General features: G+C 50.4%; 1 protein-coding gene across 3 annotated transcripts in view; it reads right to left on the bottom strand.

Moving 5' to 3' along the window:
* The window catches only part of PRKRIP1 (PRKR interacting protein 1), a 99598-nt gene that overhangs the window by 53336 nt on the left and 22328 nt on the right, over positions 1-23934 (bottom strand). For all 3 annotated transcript variants that reach the window (XM_078679662.1, XM_078679665.1, XM_078679663.1), the window contains exon 3: positions 12963-13114. In XM_078679662.1, coding sequence (XP_078535788.1) covers positions 12963-13085 — 123 coding nt within the window. In that variant the 5' untranslated portion in view covers positions 13086-13114. The remainder of the gene's footprint in view (positions 1-12962; positions 13115-23934) is intronic.

The following is a 23934-nucleotide window of genomic DNA, read 5'->3' as shown; positions in this document are numbered from 1 at the left end:
GGGTGGGAGGGGGATAATAAACAGCGCGGGGCGGGTGGGAGGGAGGGGATAATAAACAGCGACGGGGCGGGTGGGAGGGAGGGGATAATAAACAGCGACGGGGCGGGTGGGAGGGAGGGATAAGAAACAGCGACGGGGCGGGTGGGAGGGGATAAGAAACAGCGACGGGGCGGGTGGGAGGGGATAAGAAACAGCGACCGGGTGGGTGGGAGGGGATAAGAAACAGCGACCGGGTGGGTGGGAGGGGATAAGAAACAGCGACCGGGTGGGTGGGAGGGGATAAGAAACAGCGACCGGGTGGGTGGGAGGGGATAAGAAACAGCGACCGGGTGGGTGGGAGGGGATAAGAAACAGAGACGGGCGGGTGGGAGGGAGGGGATAAGAAACAGAGACGGGGCGGGTGGGAGGGGGGATAAGAAACAGAGACGGGGCGGGTGGGAGGGGGGGATAAGAAACAGAGACGGGGCGGGTGGGAGGGGGGGATAAGAAACAGAGACGGGGCGGGTGGGAGGGGGGGATAAGAAACAGAGACGGGGCGGGTGGGAGGGGGGGATAAGAAACAGAGACGGGGCGGGTGGGAGGGGGGGGATAAGAAACAGAGACGGGGCGGGTGGGAGGGGGGGGATAAGAAACAGAGACGGGGCGGGTGGGAGGGGGGGGGATAAGAAACAGACGGGCGGGAGGGATAAGAAACAGCGACCGGGTGGGTGGGAGGGGATAAGAAACAGCGACCGGGTGGGTGGGAGGGGATAAGAAACAGCGACCGGGTGGGTGGGAGGGGATAAGAAACAGCGACCGGGTGGGTGGGAGGGGATAAGAAACAGCGACCGGGTGGGTGGGAGGGGATAAGAAACAGCGACCGGGTGGGTGGGAGGGGATAAGAAACAGCGACCGGGTGGGTGGGAGGGGATAAGAAACAGCGACCGGGTGGGAGGGGATAAGAAACAGCGACCGGGTGGGAGGGGATAAGAAACAGCGACCGGGTGGGTGGGAGGGGATAAGAAACAGCGACCGGGTGGGTGGGAGGGGATAAGAAACAGCGACCGGGTGGGTGGGAGGGGATAAGAAACAGCGACCGGGTGGGTGGGAGGGGATAAGAAACAGCGACCGGGTGGGTGGGAGGGGATAAGAAACAGCGACCGGGTGGGTGGGGGGGGATAAGAAACAGCGACCGGGTGGGTGGGAGGGGATAAGAAACAGCGACCGGGTGGGTGGGAGGGGATAAGAAACAGCGACGGGGCGGGAGGGAGGAGATAAGAAACAGGGGCGGGAGGGAGGGATAAGAAACAGCGACGGGGCGGGAGGGAGGGGATAATAAACAGCGACGGGGCGGGTGGGAGGGGATAATAAACAGCGACGGGGCGGGTGGGAGGGAGGGGATAATAAACAGTGACGGGCGGGTGGGAGGGAGGGGATAATAAACAGTGACGGGCGGGTGGGAGGGGAGGGGATAATAAACAGCGACGGGGCGGGTGGGAGGGGATAAGAAACAGCGACCGGGTGGGTGGGAGGGGATAAGAAACAGCGACCGGGTGGGTGGGAGGGGATAAGAAACAGCGACCGGGTGGGTGGGAGGGGATAAGAAACAGCGACGGGGCGGGAGGGAGGAGATAAGAAACAGCGACGGGGCGGGAGGGAGGAGATAAGAAACAGCGACGGGGCGGGAGGGAGGAGATAAGAAACAGCGACGGGGCGGGAGGGAGGGGATAAGAAACAGCGACGGGGCGGGAGGGAGGGGATAAGAAACAGCGACCGGGTGGGTGGGAGGGGATAAGAAACAGCGACCGGGTGGGTGGGAGGGGATAAGAAACAGCGACCGGGTGGGTGGGAGGGGATAAGAAACAGCGACCGGGTGGGTGGGAGGGGATAAGAAACAGCGACCGGGTGGGTGGGAGGGGGATAAGAAACAGCGACGGGGCGGGAGGGAGGAGATAAGAAACAGCGACGGGGCGGGAGGGAGGAGATAAGAAACAGCGACGGGGCGGGAGGGAGGAGATAAGAAACAGCGACGGGGCGGGAGGGAGGGGATAAGAAACAGCGACGGGGCGGGAGGGAGGGGATAATAAACAGTTACGGGGCGGGTGGGAGGGAGGGGATAATAAACAGTGACGGGGCGGGTGGGAGGGAGGGGATAATAAACAGTGACGGGGCGGGTGGGAGGGAGGGGATAATAAACAGCGACGGGGCGGGTGGGAGGGGATAAGAAACAGCGACGGGGCAGGTGGGAGGGGATAAGAAACAGCGACGGGGCGGGTGGGAGGGGACAGGAAACAGCGACGGGGCGGGTGGGAGGGGACAGGAAACAGCGACGGGGCGGGTGGGAGGGGACAGGAAACAGCGACGGGGCGGGTGGGAGGGGACAGGAAACAGCGACGGGGCGGGTGGGAGGGGATAAGAAACAGCGACGGGGCGTGTGGGAGGGTATAAGAAACAACGGGGCTGGTGGGAGGGGATAAGAAACAACGACGGGGAGGGTGGGAGGGGATAAGAAACAACGACGGGGAGGGTGGGAGGGGATAAGAAACAACGACGGGGAGGGTGGGAGGGGATAAGAAACAACGACGGGGAGGGTGGGAGGGGATAAGAAACAGCGACGGGGAGGGTGGGAGGGGATAAGAAACAGCGACGGGGAGGGTGGGAGGGGATAAGAAACAGCGACGGGGAGGGTGGGAGGGGATAAGAAACAGCGACGGGGAGGGTGGGAGGGGATAAGAAACAGCGACGGGGCGGGTGGGAGGGGATAAGAAACAGCGACGGGGCGGGTGGGAGGGGATAAGAAACAGCGACGGGGCGGGTGGGAGGGGATAAGAAACAGCGACGGGGCGGGTGGGAAGGAATAAGAAACAGCGACGGGGAGGGTGGGAGGGGATAAGAAATAGCGACCGGGCGGGTGGGAGGGGATAAGAAATAGCGACCGGGCGGGTGGGAGGGGATAAGAAATAGCGACCGGGCGGGTGGGAGGGGATAAGAAACAGCGACTGGGCGGGTGGGAGAGGATAAGAAACAGGCGACTTAAGAAGAAACAGGGGCCAGGCGAGAAGACACAGGGGCCTGGCGTTTGGGAGGGAGGGGAGAAGAAACAGGGGTCGGTGGGAGAGAGGGGAGAAGAAACAGGTGCTGGGTGGGAGGGAGGGGGAGAAGAAACAGGGGTCGGGGAGAAGAAACAGGGGCCGGAGAGGAGGATGAGAAGAAACAGGCACCGGGAAGGAGGGAGAGAAGAAACAGGAGCCGGGTGGGTGGTAGGGGGGAGAAGAAACAGGGGCTGGGCGGGTGCTAGGGGGAGAAGAAACAGGGGCCGGGCGGGTGGTGGGGGGAGAAGAAACAGGGGCCGGGAGGGTAGGAGGGGGAGAAGAAACAGGGGCCGGGAGGGTAGGAGGGGGGGGAGAAGAAACAGGGGCCCTGGGAGAAGAAACGGGGGCCGGGCAGATGGAAGGGGAGGAGAAACAGGGGCCACCCGGGAGGGAGGGGGAGAAGAAACAGGGGCCATGGAAAAGAAGCGGGCCGGGTGGGTGGGAGAAGGAAAAGAAACAGGGTCCGGGTGAGAAGAAACAGGGGCTGGGGGAGTAGGAGAGGGGAGAAGAAACAGGGGCCGGGGGGTGGGAGGAAGAAACCGGGACCATGGAAAAGAAACAGAGAAGAGAAGAAACTGGGACCTGAGAAGAAACCGGGGCCCGGGAAAAGAAACAGGGGCCCTGGGAAAAGAAACCAGGGCTGGGCAGGTGGGAGGGGGAGAAGAAACAGGGGCCGGCCGGGAGGGAGAGGGAGAAGAAACAGGGGCCATGGAGAAGAAACTGGGACAGTTTGAGAAGAAACTGGGACCATGAGAAGAAACTGGGACCATGAGAAGAAACTGGGACCGGGTGGGGGGGGAGGGTGAGAGGAAACTGGGACCGGGAGGGTGAGAAGAAACTGACCAGGTGGGTGGGAGGGTGAGAAGAAACAGGGACTGGGTGGGTGCGAGGGGAGAGATGAAACAGGGACCATAGAGAAGGAACAGGGACAGGGTGGTGGGAGAGAAGAAACAGGGATAGGGCGGGGGAAGGAAGAAGAAATAGGGACATGAGAAGGGACAGGTGGGAGGGAGGGAGGGGGAGAAGAAACAGGTGGGTGGGATAGGGAGACGATACAGACGGGGCGAGGGGGAGAATAAACAGGGACCTTGGAGAAAAAACAGGGACCATGGAGAAGAAACAAGGACCCTGGATGAGAGGCAGGGACCAGGCAAGTGGGAGAGGGAGAAGAAACAGGGACCTGGCAGTTGGGAGGGGAGAAGAAACAGGAACCGGGCGGGTGGGAAGGGGAAGAAGAAACAGGAACCGGGCAGGTGGGAAGGGGAGAAGAAACAGGGGCCAGGAGGGTAAGCGGGGAGAAGAAACAGGGACTGGGGGTGGGAGGGGGAAGAGAAGAAACAGGGACCTTTGGGAGAAGAAACAGGGACCGGGTGGGTGGGAGGGCGACCTCAGGAGAAGAAACAGGGGACCCTGGAGAAGAAACAGGGACCGGGAGGGTGGGAGTCGGAGAAGAAACAGGGTCCTTGGAGAAGAAACAGGGACCGGGCGTGTAGGAGGGGAGAAAAAACAGGACCTGGGCGTGTGGGAGGAGGAGAAGACACAGGGACCGGGCGTGTGGGAGCGAGAAGAAATAGGCACCGGGTGTGTGCGAGGGAGAGAAGGAACAGGGACCGGGCGGGTGGGAGGGAGAGGAAAAAGAGAATGGCGCGTGGGAGTGGGGAGAAGGAACAGGGACCCGGGAGAAGTAACAGGGACCAGGCGGGTGGGAGGCGGAGAAGAAACAGGGACAGGGCGGGTGGGAAGGGGAGAAGAAACAGGGACAGGGCGGGTGGGAAGGGGAGAAGAAACAGGGACCAGGCGGGTAAGAAGGGGAGAAGAAACAGGGACTGGGCGGTGGGGGAGAGGAGAAGAAATAGGGAAGTTTGGGAGAAGAAAGAGGGACAGGGTGGGGGGACCGGGAAGAAGAAACAGAGACCAGGTGGGTGGGAGGTGGGAGAAGAAACAGAGACCGGGTGGGTTGGAGAAGAACCAGGGACCAGGTGAGTGGGAGGTGGGAGAAAAAACAGGGAACCTGGGAGAAGAAACTGAGATGGGAGAAGAAACAGGGACCGGGCGAGTGGGAGGGGGGAAAGAAACAGGGACCAGGCGGGTGGGAGGGGGGAGAAGAAACAGGGACCGGGTGGGTGGGAGGGGGAGAAGAAACAGGGACTGGGTGGGTGGGAGGGGGAGAAGAAACAGGGACTGGGTGGGTGGGAGGGGGAGAAGAAACAGGGACTGGGTGGGTGGGAGGGGGAGAAGAAACAGGGACTGGGTGGGTGGGAGGGGGAGAAGAAACAGGGACTGGGTGGGTGGGAGGGGGAGAAGAAACAGGGACTGGGTGGGTGGGAGGGGGAGAAGAAACAGGGACTGGGTGGGTGGGAGGGGGAGAAGAAACAGGGACTGGGTGGGTGGGAGGGGGAGAAGAAACAAGGAATTGGAAAAGAAACAGGGAATGGGCGGGTGGATGGGAGAGGGAGAAGCACAGGTAACGAGCAGGAAGGACGTGGGGAGAAGAAATAGGGACCTCAAGAAGAACAAGCATTTACAATGCAACGTTCTCGCCTTTGCAAAAGTTAGAGCTGCTGGCATTGTAAATGACAAATTTTTCTATATGTGCTGTTTTTGAAAACAGATAGAGCCACACACACACACACACCCCGACCCACTCACACACACAGAGACAAACACACACACAGCCAGAGCCCCACACAGACAGAGCCCCCCACACACAGAGCCCCCCACACACACAGAGCCCCCCCCCACACACACAGAGCCCCCCCACACACACACACAGAGGCCCCCCACACACACACAGAGCCCCCCCCACACACACACAGAGCCCCCCCCCACCAAAATACACAAGCAGAAAAATACTGCGTAAAAATTGGGAGAAAAATAGTCAAATTAGCTAGCAGAGGAGTGAAATAACAGACTAAATGACAGAAAACATAATAAACTGGATGAAAAATAATAAACAAATGTAAATTTGGCAAGAAAAACAGTAGTAAAATAACGTACAAGTTGAGTGATAAAGTGACAAAACGCACAACAAAAGAGTAAGCATTTCAAGTGTTACAGAAAACAGACTAAATGAAAAGAAAAATCAGCAGGATAAAAGGGAAAAAAACGGTAGAAACTGCAAATAAAGGGGCCAGAGCTTGAAAAGCAGGAAATATAAGAAAAATGACCAGCGCAGAAAGAAACACAGCAGAAAAATAAACAATCTGGACTCATAGGTTAACAAGCATTTACAATGCAACGGTTTCGCCTTTGAAAAAGTTAGAGCTATTGGCATTGTAAATGACAACATTTTTATTTATGTGTTGGTTTTCAAAACAGATAAATAAATGGCACTGTCATTTACAATGCCAATAGCTTAATCTCTCGCAAATGCCACACACAAACACACAGACCCACAGAGTCCCACACACATACATACCTGCAGAGCCACACGCAGAGCCACACACACATACACAGAGCCACAGACACACACAGCCCCCCCCCCCCCCCCCCGTTGGGATGCACCCTCCAGGGCCAGCATAGACGGGAAGTCAGTGCAGTTTGCATAAAATGGGAAAACGGTGATGTTTCAATTTTGCTAAAAGCAGTGTTTCACCACACACTGTTACTCTGGCTGGAATTATGCCCAAAAAGCATATTCTAAATCAGTTATCTTACAATCACTTCATTTGTAGGGATCGTTTTAAGCATGTTCTTATGTGAGGGTGTTGGTTATTGTGAACATCATACTTTGAAGCCTTGAATTTGCATCACAAATATTGCAGAGACCCCAGTTTCATTTGTACAAATAAAAGTCCTAGGGCCAGAGGTCTGCCACTGCAGCTGGCATTAACCACAGCTCCTCCAAATGCCAGTGTCTGTATTACTGTGGCAGCATTACTTACAGAAGCTGACATTTTGCACAATTCCAGGTCGCCCCGAGCTTTAGGAAAGGCCCCAAAGTGCTCTTTCTATTTATGTTTTTATAGTACATAGCATTGGTTTGCTAAAAAATAGAGAGACAGCGTCGCCTTGTGGTTTACTGTTCTAAATAATTGTCGGTGTTTAGAAACAAGCAACGGTGCAGATCATTGGCAAACACTGGCACTAATTAACCAATGGCAGTGGCTCAAAACACGTCAGAGGATCCTAGAGCATCCTGTTGCATCCACCGCCACCAGTCGCTACTACCTCCAGTCTAAAGGACTGCTGCTGCTGCCATCCCCAGCCAAATGCTCCAGGTGGAGCAACCCAGAGATCAACAGCAGTGTCATAGCGTCATAGTAATCAGACGAAGATGTGAACCCGTTACACACAAATAAATCATGCACATATCATCAACCAATAAACAACAAAAGACACAAATGAATTTGCTATTGGCTTGGAAAGTGTTTTTTAGCCATATGAAGCAGTGTGGGTGCTGTGCAGCATGTGTGAAAATTTGGAGAAAGAAATGTCATGACACATCCAGCACTGGCTGCATCATATTGTTTTGTTTCTGGTGGGAAGGGAGGGGGCAAATAACAGAGCAGCACAAGAAACAATGCTATAGGGAGCATGAGGGACGAGGGCTAGTAACAAGGTGAGTAATGTAATGAGGGGCGTGGGAACGCAACAGGGTGTCTGTGGGGAAGATGGACAGGTAAGCCACAACAACAGGGGAGGGGTCGAAGTTACAAGGCAAGCAACAATAACGAACAGGGAGGCGGGAGGAATAGGGAAAAGCAGCAACAATAGCAAAATGGAAAGGGAGAGGGACGGGAGCAAGCAATAACAAGCATTGGCAAAGCTAATAGGCACTTAAATTGGCTTTGCAGATTGGGCCGAAAATGCCTGGTCATTTATATTTAAATGAGGGCAAAACCATTCAAATAGACGGGGAAATGTACTCATTCGAGTTCACTGTTGTCATCAGCTACTAAGATCCAGGGCATCTTTAGGTTCTTCTTCTTTTCAGCAGTGAGGCGTGGCGCACCATGAGTGTTTCATCCTTATGAAGAGTGCAGTATAGATTATCCGGAGCCAGAAGGGAAATCCCAGACCGTGCAGGGCATAGAAGTAGAGTGTACGCACTAACACAAAGTACTTTCTATGACCAGTGTGTGGTCACAGTATATTAACAGCAGAAGGCATTACAGTGAGGCGCAGTTGCAGAGCTGAGTGTTTTCTATACAGTAGAATTTTTAGGTTATAAACTGAGGTGCTTTGGGAAAGCTCTGAGGGAACTGATTATACGTATAAAGGATGTTACTGAAGTGAAGCACCTCAGGAGACCTTTTTATGCCCTACGTGATGCTTATAGTGAAATGAGGCATTATCTATGTGACGTGCATTGACAAAGCAGTGTTAGAATGACCACTCTAAAAAAAAAAAAAAGAGTTTTTATATAGCGCGAACTCGACCCGAAGGTTATGGAGCGCTTTACATGAGCACCAGTTACGTTACACATTATATAAGTAGTAGAAAACACCAGTGCACGAGAGAGCCACGCTCCGTGTGAGAAATATTGGTATAACTATAGTAATACGCAGTGAAGTGAGGTGCATTGGCGGAGCGGCCTGCGATCCGGGTTTTGCAGCAGCAAAATGTACTATTTTCGGTTGCGTTGTCAGAGACAGGGGAGGTCGGGGGGCATGTCGGGCAGTGGAGGAAAGGGGTTATGATGGCTGGAGTGTTGGGAGACAGCTGCCTGCCTGCCTGCCTCGCTCGAGCCCATCCTGGACGTCGCTGACCTTACAGATTAATTTCATTACTAGACATTGAGTCAACAAAGTAATACTCGGCCATTAGACTGAAAACTGAAGCAAATAGAATAGTCTAGGACACCCGTGATTTAATAGTTTACGTTTTTGCCAGTGAGGATACTAGCACGTGGACAGTTTGTTTATTTCTGAGTAACGCTGCCGTGGCAAACGGGATGTAGCGAGTCGGCAGTCTGGAATCTGAAGCTAGTCCCCAGTACCTCCTGGCTTTTACTGAAACCGGAAGTGAAAGCGAGCCTGCGCATCAGCCATTTTAAGCACAGGGTTTGGTATTCCCGTGGCCCCTGGCCCTATTGCCGGATGTAAACACTATCCTCTGCTCGAACACACACCATTCTCAGGAATATGAGGCCAGGTACATTTCTGCGAAGACGCGCAGAGATTTAATTAGACGGAAAAGCGCGTTGCAGGTCTCTGCCATGGTAAAACGAAAACAGCCATTTTGTAGATGTGTCCTTGTTCTGGGATTAACCAAAAATAGCTGAGGGCCTCAAACACCCTCCCTGCCCCCACACTTGTAATCCGGGGACAGTGCAGGCTGCCCCTCCAGCCAGCTGCCTCCGTCGCCCTGCAGCTCCCCTGCCTCCCGGTGCTCACCTTGGGCTCGGGGATGATGAGCACCTCGCTATTCTCCTCCTTTGGCGGGTCTTTCTGGCCGAGAGCCGAGTTGAAGGACACTTTCACCATGTCTGCAGCTGAGGAAGAAGCGCTGTCAGGTCCGCGGGGGCTCGGGGTTGTGTTGATTCTGTAGCTGGCCTCGGCTGAGCAACAGAGCAAGAGCTGGAAATGCCAGTTCTGCGGAAGTGGGCGGGCCCCGGGAGGAGGCGCTGGAGCAGCTGAAACAGCGTCCGCAGCAGCAGTCGCCTATGGCTGCTTGTAGCAGAGGGTCGGTTTTATTCACAGGTCATTCGGTCTAAGCAGCGACTTGCCTCGGAGCACAAACTTCTCTGCACCTCCCACAAATATTATGATGAAATCACTGCAGACTAGAGCACTCTAGTGCCATGTCGTTGGTGGTGCGAATGGCGGCGTTTGTAGATAAACCCCGCCCACGGCCGCATGACGTTGCGGAGGGAATAAATCGCGGGAACGCCCACGAATCTGGTCCGGCCATGACGGACAGATCTCTGTTCTAATGGCATAGCCTCCATTTAAGGAGCTAGCCAATGGAACAGAGGGGCGGATTCCCAAGCCACTATTATTCTCATTAGGTTTTCACCTGCGCCGAAAAGCTGCGCAGCAGCTTTCGACGAGGCGAAACCTAAAAAGGGGGCATGCTCTACCTTTTTCAGGAATCCGTGTGTAACCCGCACATCAGTACCATCACATATGTATCTCAAGCGATGATAATGAACTCGCATTAGCTTTGAGCAGTCCAGCAGCGAAAGAGTTTTTGGCACTCCAGTGACAATTTCCTATGTATCACCTTACAAAACAAAATCTCCAACCGAGTTGGCCATGGCTTCAGGTGAAGATGACTGACAGTTCATCTAGATGCAAGGGACCCTAACACTTCCCTAATGGTACCTGGCTAGAAATCGCAGGGTGCATGTTTTCTGCTTGCTGGTTCTCAATAACAAAGATGCCTACAGACTTTCAAAAAGCAGAAGACGGTACACTGCAAGGAAAACATTGCCCGGTGAAATGAAGGACGCCGAGATGGTCAAGTACCAGGAAATCGGGGTTCGGTGGCTATCCAGTGCTGATGGTCCACGCATGCCATCACAGGCAAGCACTGCGGGCTCTGGGGGTCCAAGTAAGCCCATTGGGAGTGAATACTGAGTGCTGAGAGCTGAAAAAGGACCAGGCAGGAAGCATGATCTCGGTGATGCTGGGTTCCCATAGATACAAGGTCCATGTATGCCCTCACAAGCAGGTGTTGACAGTCCTGATAATGGCTCTGGAAGTGATGCTTAAAGCCCATAGATTCGTACCTTGGCAGACGCTGGCTGTCCAGAGCAAAAAACAGACCCGTTCTCCCAGTATGCAGGCACTGGGTGAAGCTGGGTGTCCCCGGATATAGTCCAATCTACTCCCAGGTGGTGCGGGGCTTTGGTGCAGGTTACGTCTCCTAGAGAAGATGCTGGGTGCACATGGATAACGGCCCGGGGAGGCGATGCTGTCCCTCCACTGATAACGGCCTGGAAGTCCCATTACACGTAGAATTCATCCCCTCGCTCCTTTCCATGCAGCCTCCGCTCCCGGCGCCTGGGTCCCGGGAGGAGCAGAGGAAGCGGCGGCAGGCAGCGGACCGTGGTCCGCTCTCCAGAGCAGGGAGAGGCTGGTACAGCCTGCGCGGGAAGCTCCGCCAGCTCCTAAGCAGCCAATTTTAAAACCCTGCAAGATGCGGTGAGGAAGGCTGGAGGATGCGGCGGGAGGTTCCTCTCTCGGCGGCCAGTGTCCGAGCTGCTCTCCCGGCGCCCGGCCTTCTCCCTCTGCACGGCCACACAAAGAGCGGAGGAGGTGCAGGGAGCAGCCCCTTAAAGGCGCAATATTACAGTCCACATGTACCGCCCAGGTGCGCTGACAGTACCTGATGGTGCCGTTGAGGAGCGATACGCGCTAACTACCCGACCGCAGTCATGTCCGCCCGCCATCTTGTGAGGGAGATTGCGAATTCAAAACATGCCTGCGTGTCTGAAGTGGTCTGATATTCCTAAAGCGCATCGGGAGTATAATCCGCCAGTCTCCGCTGCTGTGGACTGAGCGCAACCATGAAGTGTCCTCCCTGATGCCCTGTACAGCCGTAACTCGCTCACATTCGGCTCTGTCTCCGACGTGAAGCAGGGCGCCGCCATTTTGCACAGCATTATCTCCGCCGTATCGCCAGCCTGACGTCGCTGTTTTGGCCATTTCTGCGATGTTCCACAGGTCTCCCGTCCATTGCAAAATACGGACCAGCCATTCCGAGGCTGCGGCGGTGAAAACGGAGCAGATGAGGGGTAGGCTCCCTCCGAATCGAGGTCAAGCAGAAATGACTCTCAGAAAAGCCCCGTCATTTTCGGATTCGGGGGCGTGTTTTTCTTTCTCTCCTCTTCCCATTGGCTGGAATGTCAAATTCCAGCCAATGGGAAGAGGAGAGAAAGAACCTAAAAAACACCCCCCCCGAATCCCAAAAAGACGGGGCTTAAATGGACAGATGCCCCTCTCCTCCAATGGCTGGCCTCTGTTTAGGAAGCCAGCCAATGGAGAAGAGGGGTGGGTTCAAGCCCCACACTGAAAAACATAAGATCTCGCCGCCGAGACTGCGCAAGCGCAGCCTACGCAGGCCGAGACCTAAAAAAGAACCAGACAGGTGAGAGGGGGAGAAGAAACAGAGACTCAGCAGGAGGGGGGGAGAAGAAAGAGACTAGGTGCAGGGGAGAAGGTAAATAAAAGTATTAGGACGTGGCCAGCGTTAATCGTGACATAGCGCTTTTTTTCCAGACAAACTAATACTCGAATCACAGATCGAGCAGCATTGGGACACTTTCAAATAGGAGTAATTTGTGATTGGTCCCTGCGTTACAGAAGAAAAAGGAAGGGACATATGGCAAGGGCTACGCAATTAGAAGGCAGCAAAGACGAGTGCCAATGAATAGTAAGTAATGAGCATGTTCCAAGCGAGAGCCCAAGAACTAGGTGCATGCTCACGCAGGCGAAATGTGAAAATCCCCAAGGCCCTCAGGAATGTCCAAAAGTACAGTAGAAATCCCTGGACAGGAGTGCAAAGAAGATAAAGACAGGAGTGTCTATGGGTAGTGACAATATTTAAGAAGCAAGACGAGTTTCATTTATCAAGCCCAATGCTTTGTTTCAAAATTAAACACATGCCGCACAACCATTTTACCATGTAATTCCCAAACATTCTGAGGCTCACAAAAGAGGATTTTGTATGTCACAAGAGGAGATTGTGTTAGCTGACTGCTCTCATTCTTTGCTACCTGTCATCTACTGCATTGCCAGTTCCGTCTCTAACCTAAAAAGGCTTATGTCAAACCCTTCATATAATATTCTTTAAGAGCCTGAAGTCTCCTTTTTTAGGTCTATGGCTAATTTCCATGTCTCTTCCCTAGTAGTCTCCCTGACACGGCTCGGCAGTCCCCTATTTCTGAGTTTATATCTATGCAGTCTCTTAACTTTAGAATCTCCTCTCGATGTACACACTTACCGGGTTCTTCATAAGCCGCTCCAGCTTCAGTCGTTGCTCCTCAATGGCATTCTTTGGTATGACTAGGGGCTGCGGTGGTTTCTTAGGGCGAGGGGGCTTTGGCTCAGTTGAATGGGCGGCCATGATTCCACAATATTTTTAGAGTTGAACAGCTGTTGATCAGAGCAAATAAGTTGGTTTAAGGCAGATTTGCCATCAATGAGACTGAAAATACCATGTGTGATGAGAAGAGCAGCTAAAAATAACGTTTTAAAGCAGTATCTAGGAAAACAAACTATCGGGTGCTAAATTAGTTCTCATTTATATGCCCATAATGCTTAGAGACAAACTGGCTTAATAATCCTGCACTTTCCTTTGCAGCACATTGAATTTGGATGTTAAACCCGTTCTTTTATGTTTTGTATGCAAGAAAAGACAGAAAAAAACATTCCCTGCCCTTCCTTTAGTAAGTTAAAAAACACAAAGTATTTTTCAATCTGTACCACAACATTGCCCAGCTCGCCCACCAATATTTAGTTATGTGTCTGGCTCTTACACCCAGAAGCAGATTGTGAGCACTAACCCTCCAACAGTAACTCCTAACTCAACTGAAACCCACAATTTACCCTACCCTTGAGAAGGACGACGACCCCCTAGGCCACTTTGCTGTGTCCACATGAGTGTAACCAAAATCTTTTTCTTCATTATTGGTGCACAACACTTCCCCACTCCACTATGGTGTGTGCTAGAGTAACAATTCAGCAGAAAGACTGCACTTTTGACGAAGGCCAGGGCTCAGAGAAGGGCCGTTTTTGCACAGAAATAGAAATTACTGTTTCAAGCTCTGATGTTTGCCTCTTTGTTTAACCGCATGCGCGCTAGCGGTTTTCCCGCTGTACGCGCCGGTTTTTAAAAACACGCGTTACATGACGAGCTGAGCTCGTCATGAGTGTACGAGAGGTGTAACTCATGACGAGCTGAAAGGGTTAAAGCAGTTCTTGCAGGGTGGAATAAATTATGCAATGGAGAGAAGAAAAGTTAAAGAACAGTTTCCTGTACTATTGCCAGGTGGCTGAAGGCACAGTATTGGACGAAACAAAAACAAAATATGCTAGGAAACTACTACTACTAGCAGCATTTGTAACACAAACTACCCAAGAGATTGTCGTTCGGTTGGGGTTCTCAGTGAGAGTGGTCCAAAGCACACCATGGAAGGGCTGGAGCTCATCATGCAAGTGCACCCGTCTCACCCGCTCCTGTCACGCATGACACATCACTAACAGCTACTATAAGTAAGACAGGAGGGAAGTCCACATTCATTCAAAAATCATTCATTTGTAGATGATAGGAAAATATATAACATCAGAGCTCCAGCAGGGCGGCTGAAATATCAACACATCTTTTAACCGCATGCGTGCGGCCGTTTTTCCCGCGGTATGCGGCATTTTTTGATTTACCGTGTTACATGACGAGCTCAGCTCGTCATCAGCACACGGTAGGTAACGCTGATGACGAGCTTAGCTCGTCATCAGCATGGAAGGGGTTAAACAGCTAAGTTAAAATAGATTTGAATAAAAAGAAATGCTAAAAATGAATAAAACCACATTTTCAAATAAGTGATATAATAAATGCTAGACACTAAAAACCTTTAAAAATGTACATGAAAAGTTTCCACCCAACGTATGTTCATGCATTATTCCATTTTTAGGTGAAAGCCTACCAAACAACACAGCTGTCTGGTTTGCTAAAGACATATTGGGAAATTTCAGAACGCTTCCCTGGGAATACATTCCCATTGCTGCTTTCTATTGGCTTTGAGATTTGTAACTCGCATTTTCTGGCTTGCTATTTGCTGGCTTTATTTGTTTTAGGCTGTCTAGATTCAGTTCGTCCCTCCCCAGCAGCAAAGCCTTTTGACGCTACCTCTCCTTGTATTCTTGGAGGAGTGCTCCTTTCTGTAAACAGGCCTGTAAATCTTGTTTTTGTCACATTTGCTGTGCATTCAAAGACGAACATCAAATTTCAGGGTCTGTCCTCCAAGGGAGCTTGTTGTTTACTTTTAATTCTCAGACTTTAAAGTGAGAGGATTTATGTGACAATCTTGCTGGCTCCTGGGGGTAGGAATGTTTTTTTTTATAGCACACAACAACATTTACATGAACTGTGCAAGTATTTCAGAATATATTAGAATTAGGAAAGCACATTTTTTGTTAATTCTGAAGTATGATGGAAACAAATATTTTAATATGTTCAAAATAAATCAATACACTAGGTGATGCATTGCCAAACATTATCGCTTGTGTGTTGTATAGTTTTATTAGTAATACTGTATGGCTGTGCAAATATAATGGCCATTTCAATAAAAAATGTGTTGTCTGTAATGGTAATATGTTACCACACCATGCATACTCCACTCTACAGCACCCTACTCTGCACCACTCCACACCACTGCACTCTATACCACTCCAGTCTAGGTCACTCACTGTACTCTACTCTGCACAACTCCACTCTACTCTAAAGAACTCTATTCAGTACCACTGCAATCAACACCATTTTACTCTATGCCATTACACTCTACGCCACTGCACTCCAATATGCAACACTCCTCACCACTTCACTCTACTCTGGAACAATTTACTCTATGCCATTGCACTCTACGCCACTCTACTCCACTGCACTCTATGCCACTGCATGCTACTCTACACAACTGCATCACTGCACTCTACACCACTGCACTCAGCAGCACTCAACACTGTTCTTCTATACTCTGCACCACTGTACACCACTGCAGTCTATGCCCTTTTACTCTGCACAATCTATGCCATTTTACTCTGCACATTCTATACCACTGCATTCTACGCCACTCTCCTCTGCACCACTACACTCTGCTTAGCACCACTATAATGTACGCCACTGCATTCTACAACACTGCATTGTACGCCGCTTAAATCTATGCCACTGCACTCTATGCCAATATATACTCTAACACTCTACGTCAATGCACTCTACACCAGTCTACTCTATGCCACTCTACTCCCCTGCACTCTACTCTAACCCACTGTACTCTAAACCACTGACTGAATTTTGCACCACTGTACTTAACACCACTGCACTCTACATAACTCTATGCTGCAGCACTGCAGTCTATGCTACAGAACTCTTGCATCACACCACTGCACGTCACTGCACTCTATGGCACTATACTCTGGGGAGAGGATGTAGCCTAACGCCAGGGCGGTCGATCTCTAATCTGGCGATCCGGGTTTGAGACTAGGCAAGGGCGCTCAATGTCCTGCGATTCTGGGCAAATCACAACCTCCCTGTGCCTACAATAAATCAATGAAATTGTGTAACGCAACTGGTGCTCATGTAGAACGCTCTGATCCCGGATACCTTCAGGTCAAGTTCACGCTATATAAAACAAAGAACAAAAAATATTCTACTCTGCAACCACTCTTTGCCACTCTACTCTGCACCACTTGATGCCACTCAACTCCACACCACTGCACTCAATGCATCTATACTCCACTGCACTCTTCGCAACTCTATGCCACTGCACTTTAGGCCACTGCACTCTACTATGCAACACTCTAGGATGCTGCATTGTACGCTGCTAAAATATATGCCACTGCACTCTATACCACTCCACTCTACGCCACTATACTCTGCAACACACTATGCCACTATATACCACTCCAATACACAACACTCTGCCACCCCATTCTACGACACTCTACTCCACTATTCGTCATTCCACTCTACGACACTCTCCTCTACACCACTAACTTTTAGCCATGCTGAACAGCAGCCAAGCTGGTATTCAACATGTCTATAACACATTGACAAAGCCACTAGCCCTTGCATAGACGAGACCTATTGGCTTTGGCAATGCTTGTTAATCACGGCTAGAACCTCGGATGCACTCAAGCTATCCTTTTCAAGACGGATATTGTATGCGTAACACAGTTAACACGTACAGATGGAAAACATCTGCTTTTATTCTCTTCCTATCGCAGTCCCCCATTGCCAAAATATGAGTTCTATTTGTAAAAATCGAATATCTTTCTCCTAATTTCTCTTCCCATGCTTTGCCTCTCTTCTCCTCTTGATATGTGAGCACTTCTTTGGTTAGAGTTAGACAGTAACATGCAACCCCGATAAGTAAGAGAGATGACACAGGGCATGATCGGAGAGAGGTACAAGGACATAAAGATATATAATATAGCGAGAGACATGAAGTACAGGGAGAAGGGGGTAGAGATAGAGTTAATGTAGAAATATATACGAGGGAGAAAAGTAAAGTAAATAAAGAAAGGTAAGGTAGCCAAAAGAAAATATAAGGGGAGGTAGAAAAAGTAAGATAGGTAGAGAAAGACAGGCAGAGAAACAGAGGTAGAGAGAAGTAGAAATGGGGAGGAAGAAATGGAGAAGCGGAGGAGTACAGCTCCTCAAGGGGTGGGGTAGAGAGAGAGAGAGATAATGTACAACAAGCATTGGAAATGCAATAGGTCTCGCAGCATTAGAGTTAGTGCTTTTAGAATTGTTTATGGGTTTTTTTTGTAAATCTTTAGCATTTTTGTTTCCTGTAACCAATGCTAAAGAATTACAAAAAAAAAAAGCCATAAACATTTCTAAAAGCTCTAACTCAAATGCTCCGAGACCTATTGCACTGTGTGAGGGTGAGGGGTTGAGGGTGAGTGAGGGTGAGGGTGAGTGAGGGTGAGTGAGGGGTTGAGGGTGAGTGAGGGTGAGGGGTTGAGGGTGAGTGAGAGTGAGGGTGAGTGAGGGTGAGGGTGGGTGAGGGTGAGGGTGGGTGAGGGTGAGTGAGGGTGAGTGAGGGGTTGATGTCGAGGGTGAGGGGTTGAGGGTGAGTGAGGGTGAGTTGGGGTTCACCCAGAAACCCCAACTATGAACACAATTCCCTGAAAAAAAGCTTCATCAAGGTACCATGCGTGTATCCCATAGGCATGCGCAACATGAAATACTGATCGCATGCGCACAGCGTGATTCGAGGGAGGAGGCTACACTGTGATGAACTACTCTTTCAGACAAGCGCGCAAATATACTTTACTCTTTTGCACCTGCGCACAGCTTAAGACACTGCTCACCTAGCCCTGTATGGACGGAATATAAGTGGACAGGGCCCCGAGGTTTAATTTAATATAAACTCGAGACTCCGGTGAAGTAAAATGTAACTGTTAAAAACATAATGAAACTTATACAGATCCAAAAATCTAAAACACCGATTGAATCCAGAGGAAAACATTTGAAGCTGACGACAACTGAATCGCTTTTAGGACGACTCTCAAGACAGACCCATTAGGTGTGTTCTCCCGACACCCATTATACGTGTTGATACACAACGAACTAACTGAGCACGAGCTTTTTGGTTACATTAGTTTGTCAATATACCGTTTACAGGCAGAGCAGATTAAAGAATGATACAGACTAAAAGAATGCCGTACAACACGGGTATCCTTGACTCGAGCTCCAGCTACAGCTAATGTTTTTCCTAATTGGAACGTGACTTTATTTTACCTTTCTGTCACATTTGTTTACAGGTAGTGGTGTATAATGTAAAATATCCTACCTATTGAGAGGGAATTCAATTCTCGTCTTGTCTCGAACAGACTGCGGGCAGGGGAGGGGGCGGAGCGGGGAGAGGGAACAGACGGAGGGAAGGCCAGATAAGGGGAGGGGGGAGGAGAGTAGGAGGAGGAGAGTAGGGGAGGCACGGCCTAGCGGCCGTGCAATCAAGAAGTGAGGGGGCGGGAGAGTAGGCAAGGCAGGCGGCTGGGGGGAGGGGGGAGGAGAAATGCGACGCGACATGGCAGGCAGAGAAAATGGGGAGGGGGCGGATCCGGAGGTGCGTCGTGACACTCGTGAGGGGGAGTGGAGAAGGAGGGGGGAGTAGAGTAGGGGAGGCACGGCCTAACGGCCGTGCAATCAAAAAGTGAGGAGGCGGAGCTGGGGGAGGCTGTGACAGAGAGAGCAGGCAATGCAGGCGGCCATTATACGTGTTGATACACAACGAACTAACTGAGCACGAGCTTTTTGGTTACATTAGTTTGTCAATATACCGTTTACAGGCAGAGCAGATTAAAGAATGATACAGACTAAAAGAATGCCGTACAACACGGGTATCCTTGACTCGAGCTCCAGCTACAGCTAATGTTTTTCCTAATTAGAACGTGACTTTATTTTACCTTTCTGTCACATTTGTTTACAGGTAGCGGTGTATAATGTAAAATATCCTACCTATTGAGAGGGAATTCAATTCTCGTCTTGTCTCGAACAGACTGCGGGCAGGGGAGGGGGCGGAGCGGGGAGAGGGAACAGACGGAGGGAAGGCCAGATAAGGGGAGGGGGGAGGAGAGTAGGAGGAGGAGAGTAGGGGAGGCACGGCCTAGCGGCCGTGCAATCAAGAAGTGAGGGGGCGGGAGAGTAGGCAAGGCAGGCGGCTGGGGGGAGGGGGGAGGAGAAATGCGACGCGACATGGCAGGCAGAGAAAATGGGGAGGGGGCGGATCCGGAGGTGCGTCGTGACACTCGTGAGGGGGAGTGGAGAAGGAGGGGGGAGTAGAGTAGGGGAGGCACGGCCTGACGGCCGTGCAATCAAAAAGTGAGGAGGCGGAGCTGGGGGAGGCTGTGACAGAGAGAGCAGGCAATGCAGGCGGCTGGGGGCTTGTGCACGCGCTTTGAAGCTCATTGCGCATGCGCATTGAGCTTCAATTTCTCGTGCACTGCAAGGAATCGCCACGATTCCTTGCAAGTTGGATAAAGAGTGGATAAGCCCCCATAGTCTCGCAAGCTCGATGCGCATGCGCATCGACAGGCGAGACCTAAAAAGAACGAGGTAAAGGCAGTAAGATGTAGACTTGGAGGAAGGATGAAAAATAGATGAAAAGTAGAGGGCAAAATAAAAAGGAGGTACAGAAAATTTGGTCTGGAAAATAGAGTAGTGAGGAAGAGGGCAAGGTAGAGTGAGGGGTGAAAAGTAGCAGGAGAAATGTGTGTAAGGAAAAGAGGAAGGCAAGAGACACATAGAACAGAGAAAGAGAAGTGAGGCGTATACGGAGGTGGAGAGCTGTGAGGCAGAAAATAAAGAAGTGATAATGAGATCAAGAGATCTATAAAGAAAGAGGTTGAGCGCGATAGTGGAGGTGAAGGGGGTGAGTTTAAAAAGAGATCGAGGCAGAAGCAAAGACGTTGATGACACAGAAAATGAGCTAGGGATAGAGAGGTGAGTTAGACAAAGGTGAGGTGAAGAGAGCTGAGAGAGAGAACAGGTTAGGAGACTGGGTTAAGGAAGATAAGGTAAGGTGATATAAGGAGAGAGAAATTATACAACAAGCATTGGCATACCCAATAGGTCTCGCCTTTGGGATGTTATACGTTTTTAGTAAAAAAAAAATGCTTCCCAAAGGCCACACGCAGAACATGCTGAATTAACTGTTTGGAGATGCTTACACTTAAGCTGCTATGGCAACGAATGCCAAGAGAACGTGTGTAGGAATGCCAAACACACCAGTAAACAACACGACATATTGTTGTGTATGGAATGACATCCGCTGGAGCGGTGGCAGCCATCTTAGTAAACAGCCACATATGTTCTGACTGCATGCAAGATTTAGGCACTGCCACAGGCATACACAGAGTAAAAAAACACACACAGAGCCAAAGTCAAATAATTACCAGTTCCCACAAACAGGCTAATGATTCTGCGGACGAGGCAGGGAGTGGATGGGCCTACAGAATGAGAACGAGACACTATGAGACCTACCCACCCCCAACAACCCCAAAGCCAAGGAGACTGTAAAATACCTCCCTGTCTGCATTCACCACATTAAGAGTGAGATAAAGGATCTGTAGCAAGGGAATGTCTTTCACTTACAGCAGATAGGCAGCTTTTAATATAAAAGATACACACTAATGTGCGTCCACCATCCCTGAACGAATTAAGTTTGACTTAGCATCCAAAAAAGGCAAATATTTACAACTGGGTATGTCAGACTCCTATTCTCTGTGGAAATCAAGCTTAGTCGTCTGGGGGATGCAGGTAAAAATACTGTAGCACGCTTGGCCGTCTCGATCAGCAGAAATTAACATAACTGTGTAACTGACCCCCCTAGAGGAGATGCCAGCAGCCTCGTTAACTTGCACGTTACCAAGAAGATCTGGGAAAGACCAATCCTTAGCAGCCTCTCTGCAGGCTTCTCTAGCGGAGGCAGTCCTCTGCATGAAACCTGACAACAAAATACAAAGGGTTTCTGAGGACACAGATCACAATCTGAGAAAATAGGACAAACTGCCCACGGGCTTCGAGAGACATATAGAAGGAATTGAACATAAAATAGACAGAAGTCTAAAAACTCAAAACAGCTGTCTAGGGGTACAGTGTCTAAACACATTGAGGTAGAACGTCTAAAAACATGGACAACAAACGATTCTTAAGTTAAAGTCCCCAAAAGGTTCAATACTTATTGGGGTGAGAAGACATACCACGCATGCCTTTGCGGAGACAGGAGATGGCAGTCTAAAAACACAGAAGGCAGAAGCCTCTATAGACAACACATGGGTCTACACAGACACATGCGAACGTACCGCGCTGTAAATGCTTAATGAAAACACACAACATTCTACACAAATACAGGCTTCAAAAGACAGGATAAACACGGAACGCAGCAACACCAAGACACACAGCATTGGTTGCATAACACATCAGGCGCTTGTTTTCTATTACATGGTAATGTTTTCACAGGTTCCCTGTATACAAAATCTATCATCTCATAGGCCCACTTACAAAAGTGCATTCAAACTTTTAAACTGTAAAAAACGAACATTTGTAAGGACACAATTAGGTGGACGTGTTCGCCAACACAAGCCAACAGGCCCTTCCTCAATGTTACAATCAGCCTGTGGAGGGGACGGTCTACGTTGAAACACTGGGTGCAGGTTTAAACGTCTCATGTTGCAGATCTCCGAACACAGGAAGATGCGGTCTCCGCCCTCCCTCCCACCCCCAGAGCTGGGATGCCAGTAGGCAGGGAAACCTTCCACCTCCAACAACACTGTTCATAAAGCACAATAACGTTAAGGAGGGCCTCAAACTCTGTCGATTCACAAGCAAACTTCAAATCGGGTGTACTACGCCCTATGCTTTACCAATAAAGTAAATGTACCGTATTTCCACCTGCCATTTTGTCTCCTAGAAAAAGGTGTGTTCATAGCAGCAGTACCTGACCCGCTTGTAAACAACTTACTTTTCTACTCAGAGCCCCGGCATGAAATAAACAAACGGACTGAAATGTTCGTTTTTCTATCAGTTCCTTCGAAACCTGTTTAACCGCCATGGCAGCTGAAACGCACACACCAAAAATATGCTCAAGTCATTTTTGCAATCATAGAGATGAACACAGTTGTTTGAGGCTTACATAGCAGGAAACTAAGTTTTCCAGCAGATAAATAGCAGCCGCAGCAGGACAGCTGTGGAACCACGGTGTATTGTATTCTTATCCCGGCATCCCCACCTGACCATAGTGTGATAAACGGCAAACCTCTTCATGCCCTTGCTTCCCTTATTCACACTGAATGTAAAGAGAAGATGCACCGAACAACAGTCTGTATTAATAGCAATTAAAACACTAGCCGCAGCGGTGCCTACCTGATCAGCATTCAGCGACCAACAGGTATATTCCACCTGGTTCCAAAACAGCACCACGGTCGGCTCAGTCACGGGTTCAAGAGACGAATAGCCGCCTGCTTGCAAGCTACAAGAGAGCAAACCTCACGGAAAACCGCCTACAAACGACCAACCCACACCAATAACCGATGTAAACAAAGAGACCCCGTCTCTGAGGCAGGAGGTGGCACCGCAAAAATGCAGAAAAGGAGCCCGTTAATCATGACAAGTAGAAACAAGGCGACAACTGGTTCCAACAAAATAGTCCTCATTGTAACCCTTTTCACTTCTGCAAAAACATGATTCACCTTTGATTTAAATAAAATGTCCCTTCAAAATAGCTAATTCCACTACCGGTGAAGCAAGCAAGACATTTTCATAGGATGCTTCCCGAAGAGAGCCATCGGGTTGTTGGGGAGACAGACGCTGGTTCTTCTTGAAAGAGCAAACCTAGGAAGTCAGGAAAGGACACAAATCTTTAAATGAAAGTTCTAATAGAAGTCGTTAGTCAGAACCTTCGCTACAAGAGGAGATTGCAAAACTCCACCATCTTGAAAGACACACACACCTTCTCCGTACAGCTTGCAGAGCAGAGTCTGCACTTACCTTTCACCACAGAGACAGGGACGGCCAGCAGCAGAAGCAGGAGCATTTTGTGCAAGGTCCTCATGGTTGCAACGGACTACCAGGGTTGACAAGCAACACCCAAAGGTACTTGTACTGCGCCCTCTCACTCGAAAGGAGGGCAGCTGGCAACAAGTTCCGGCATCCCGGGAGTGCTAATATAAAAAATAAACAACCAGAGCGCAGTGACCCTAAATTGGGCGCCGCGCTCTGAAATAAAGTAAACCAGCACTGGAAAAAAAAAAGCCCAAGCCCGCGAGTGGTGCGCGCTAGAGCTAGCAACAGGCCATGTGTTTTCAATTATTGCGCACGCATCTGGGCATGATAATTTAAAACACATAGCGCCTCTGCGGGTAACCGCAAGGAATAGGCTGTGGGAGGAGCAAAGTCGGGACATGCGCCCGCCTTTGCCCAATTGCGTGCGGTCTTTGTTAAAAAGACGCACGCAAAGACCAATAGCCTGGGACAAAACCAAAAGCAAACGAAAAAACGTGTGCAAGCGTGTGGTGAGATTTCTAAAGCCCTTACATAAAGTCAAGCAGAGCAGCGCATGTGCGCTGCGCTAGGCTCGACCTAAAAAGCAGGAGGAAAGCTACCAGCTGCTTGAGAGTGTGAGGGTTAAGGCTGGGCAAACCAGGCATGCACATAAAAGAGTAGATTTGTACCGGAAGCCTACCCTTCCACTATA

Source organism: Lissotriton helveticus, chromosome 3_1 (assembly GCF_964261635.1).
Source record: "Lissotriton helveticus chromosome 3_1, aLisHel1.1, whole genome shotgun sequence".
Taxonomy (NCBI): Eukaryota; Metazoa; Chordata; class Amphibia; order Caudata; family Salamandridae; genus Lissotriton; species Lissotriton helveticus.
Note: the sequence above shows the minus strand (reverse complement) of the source record. Positions and strands in the feature narration are given on the sequence as shown.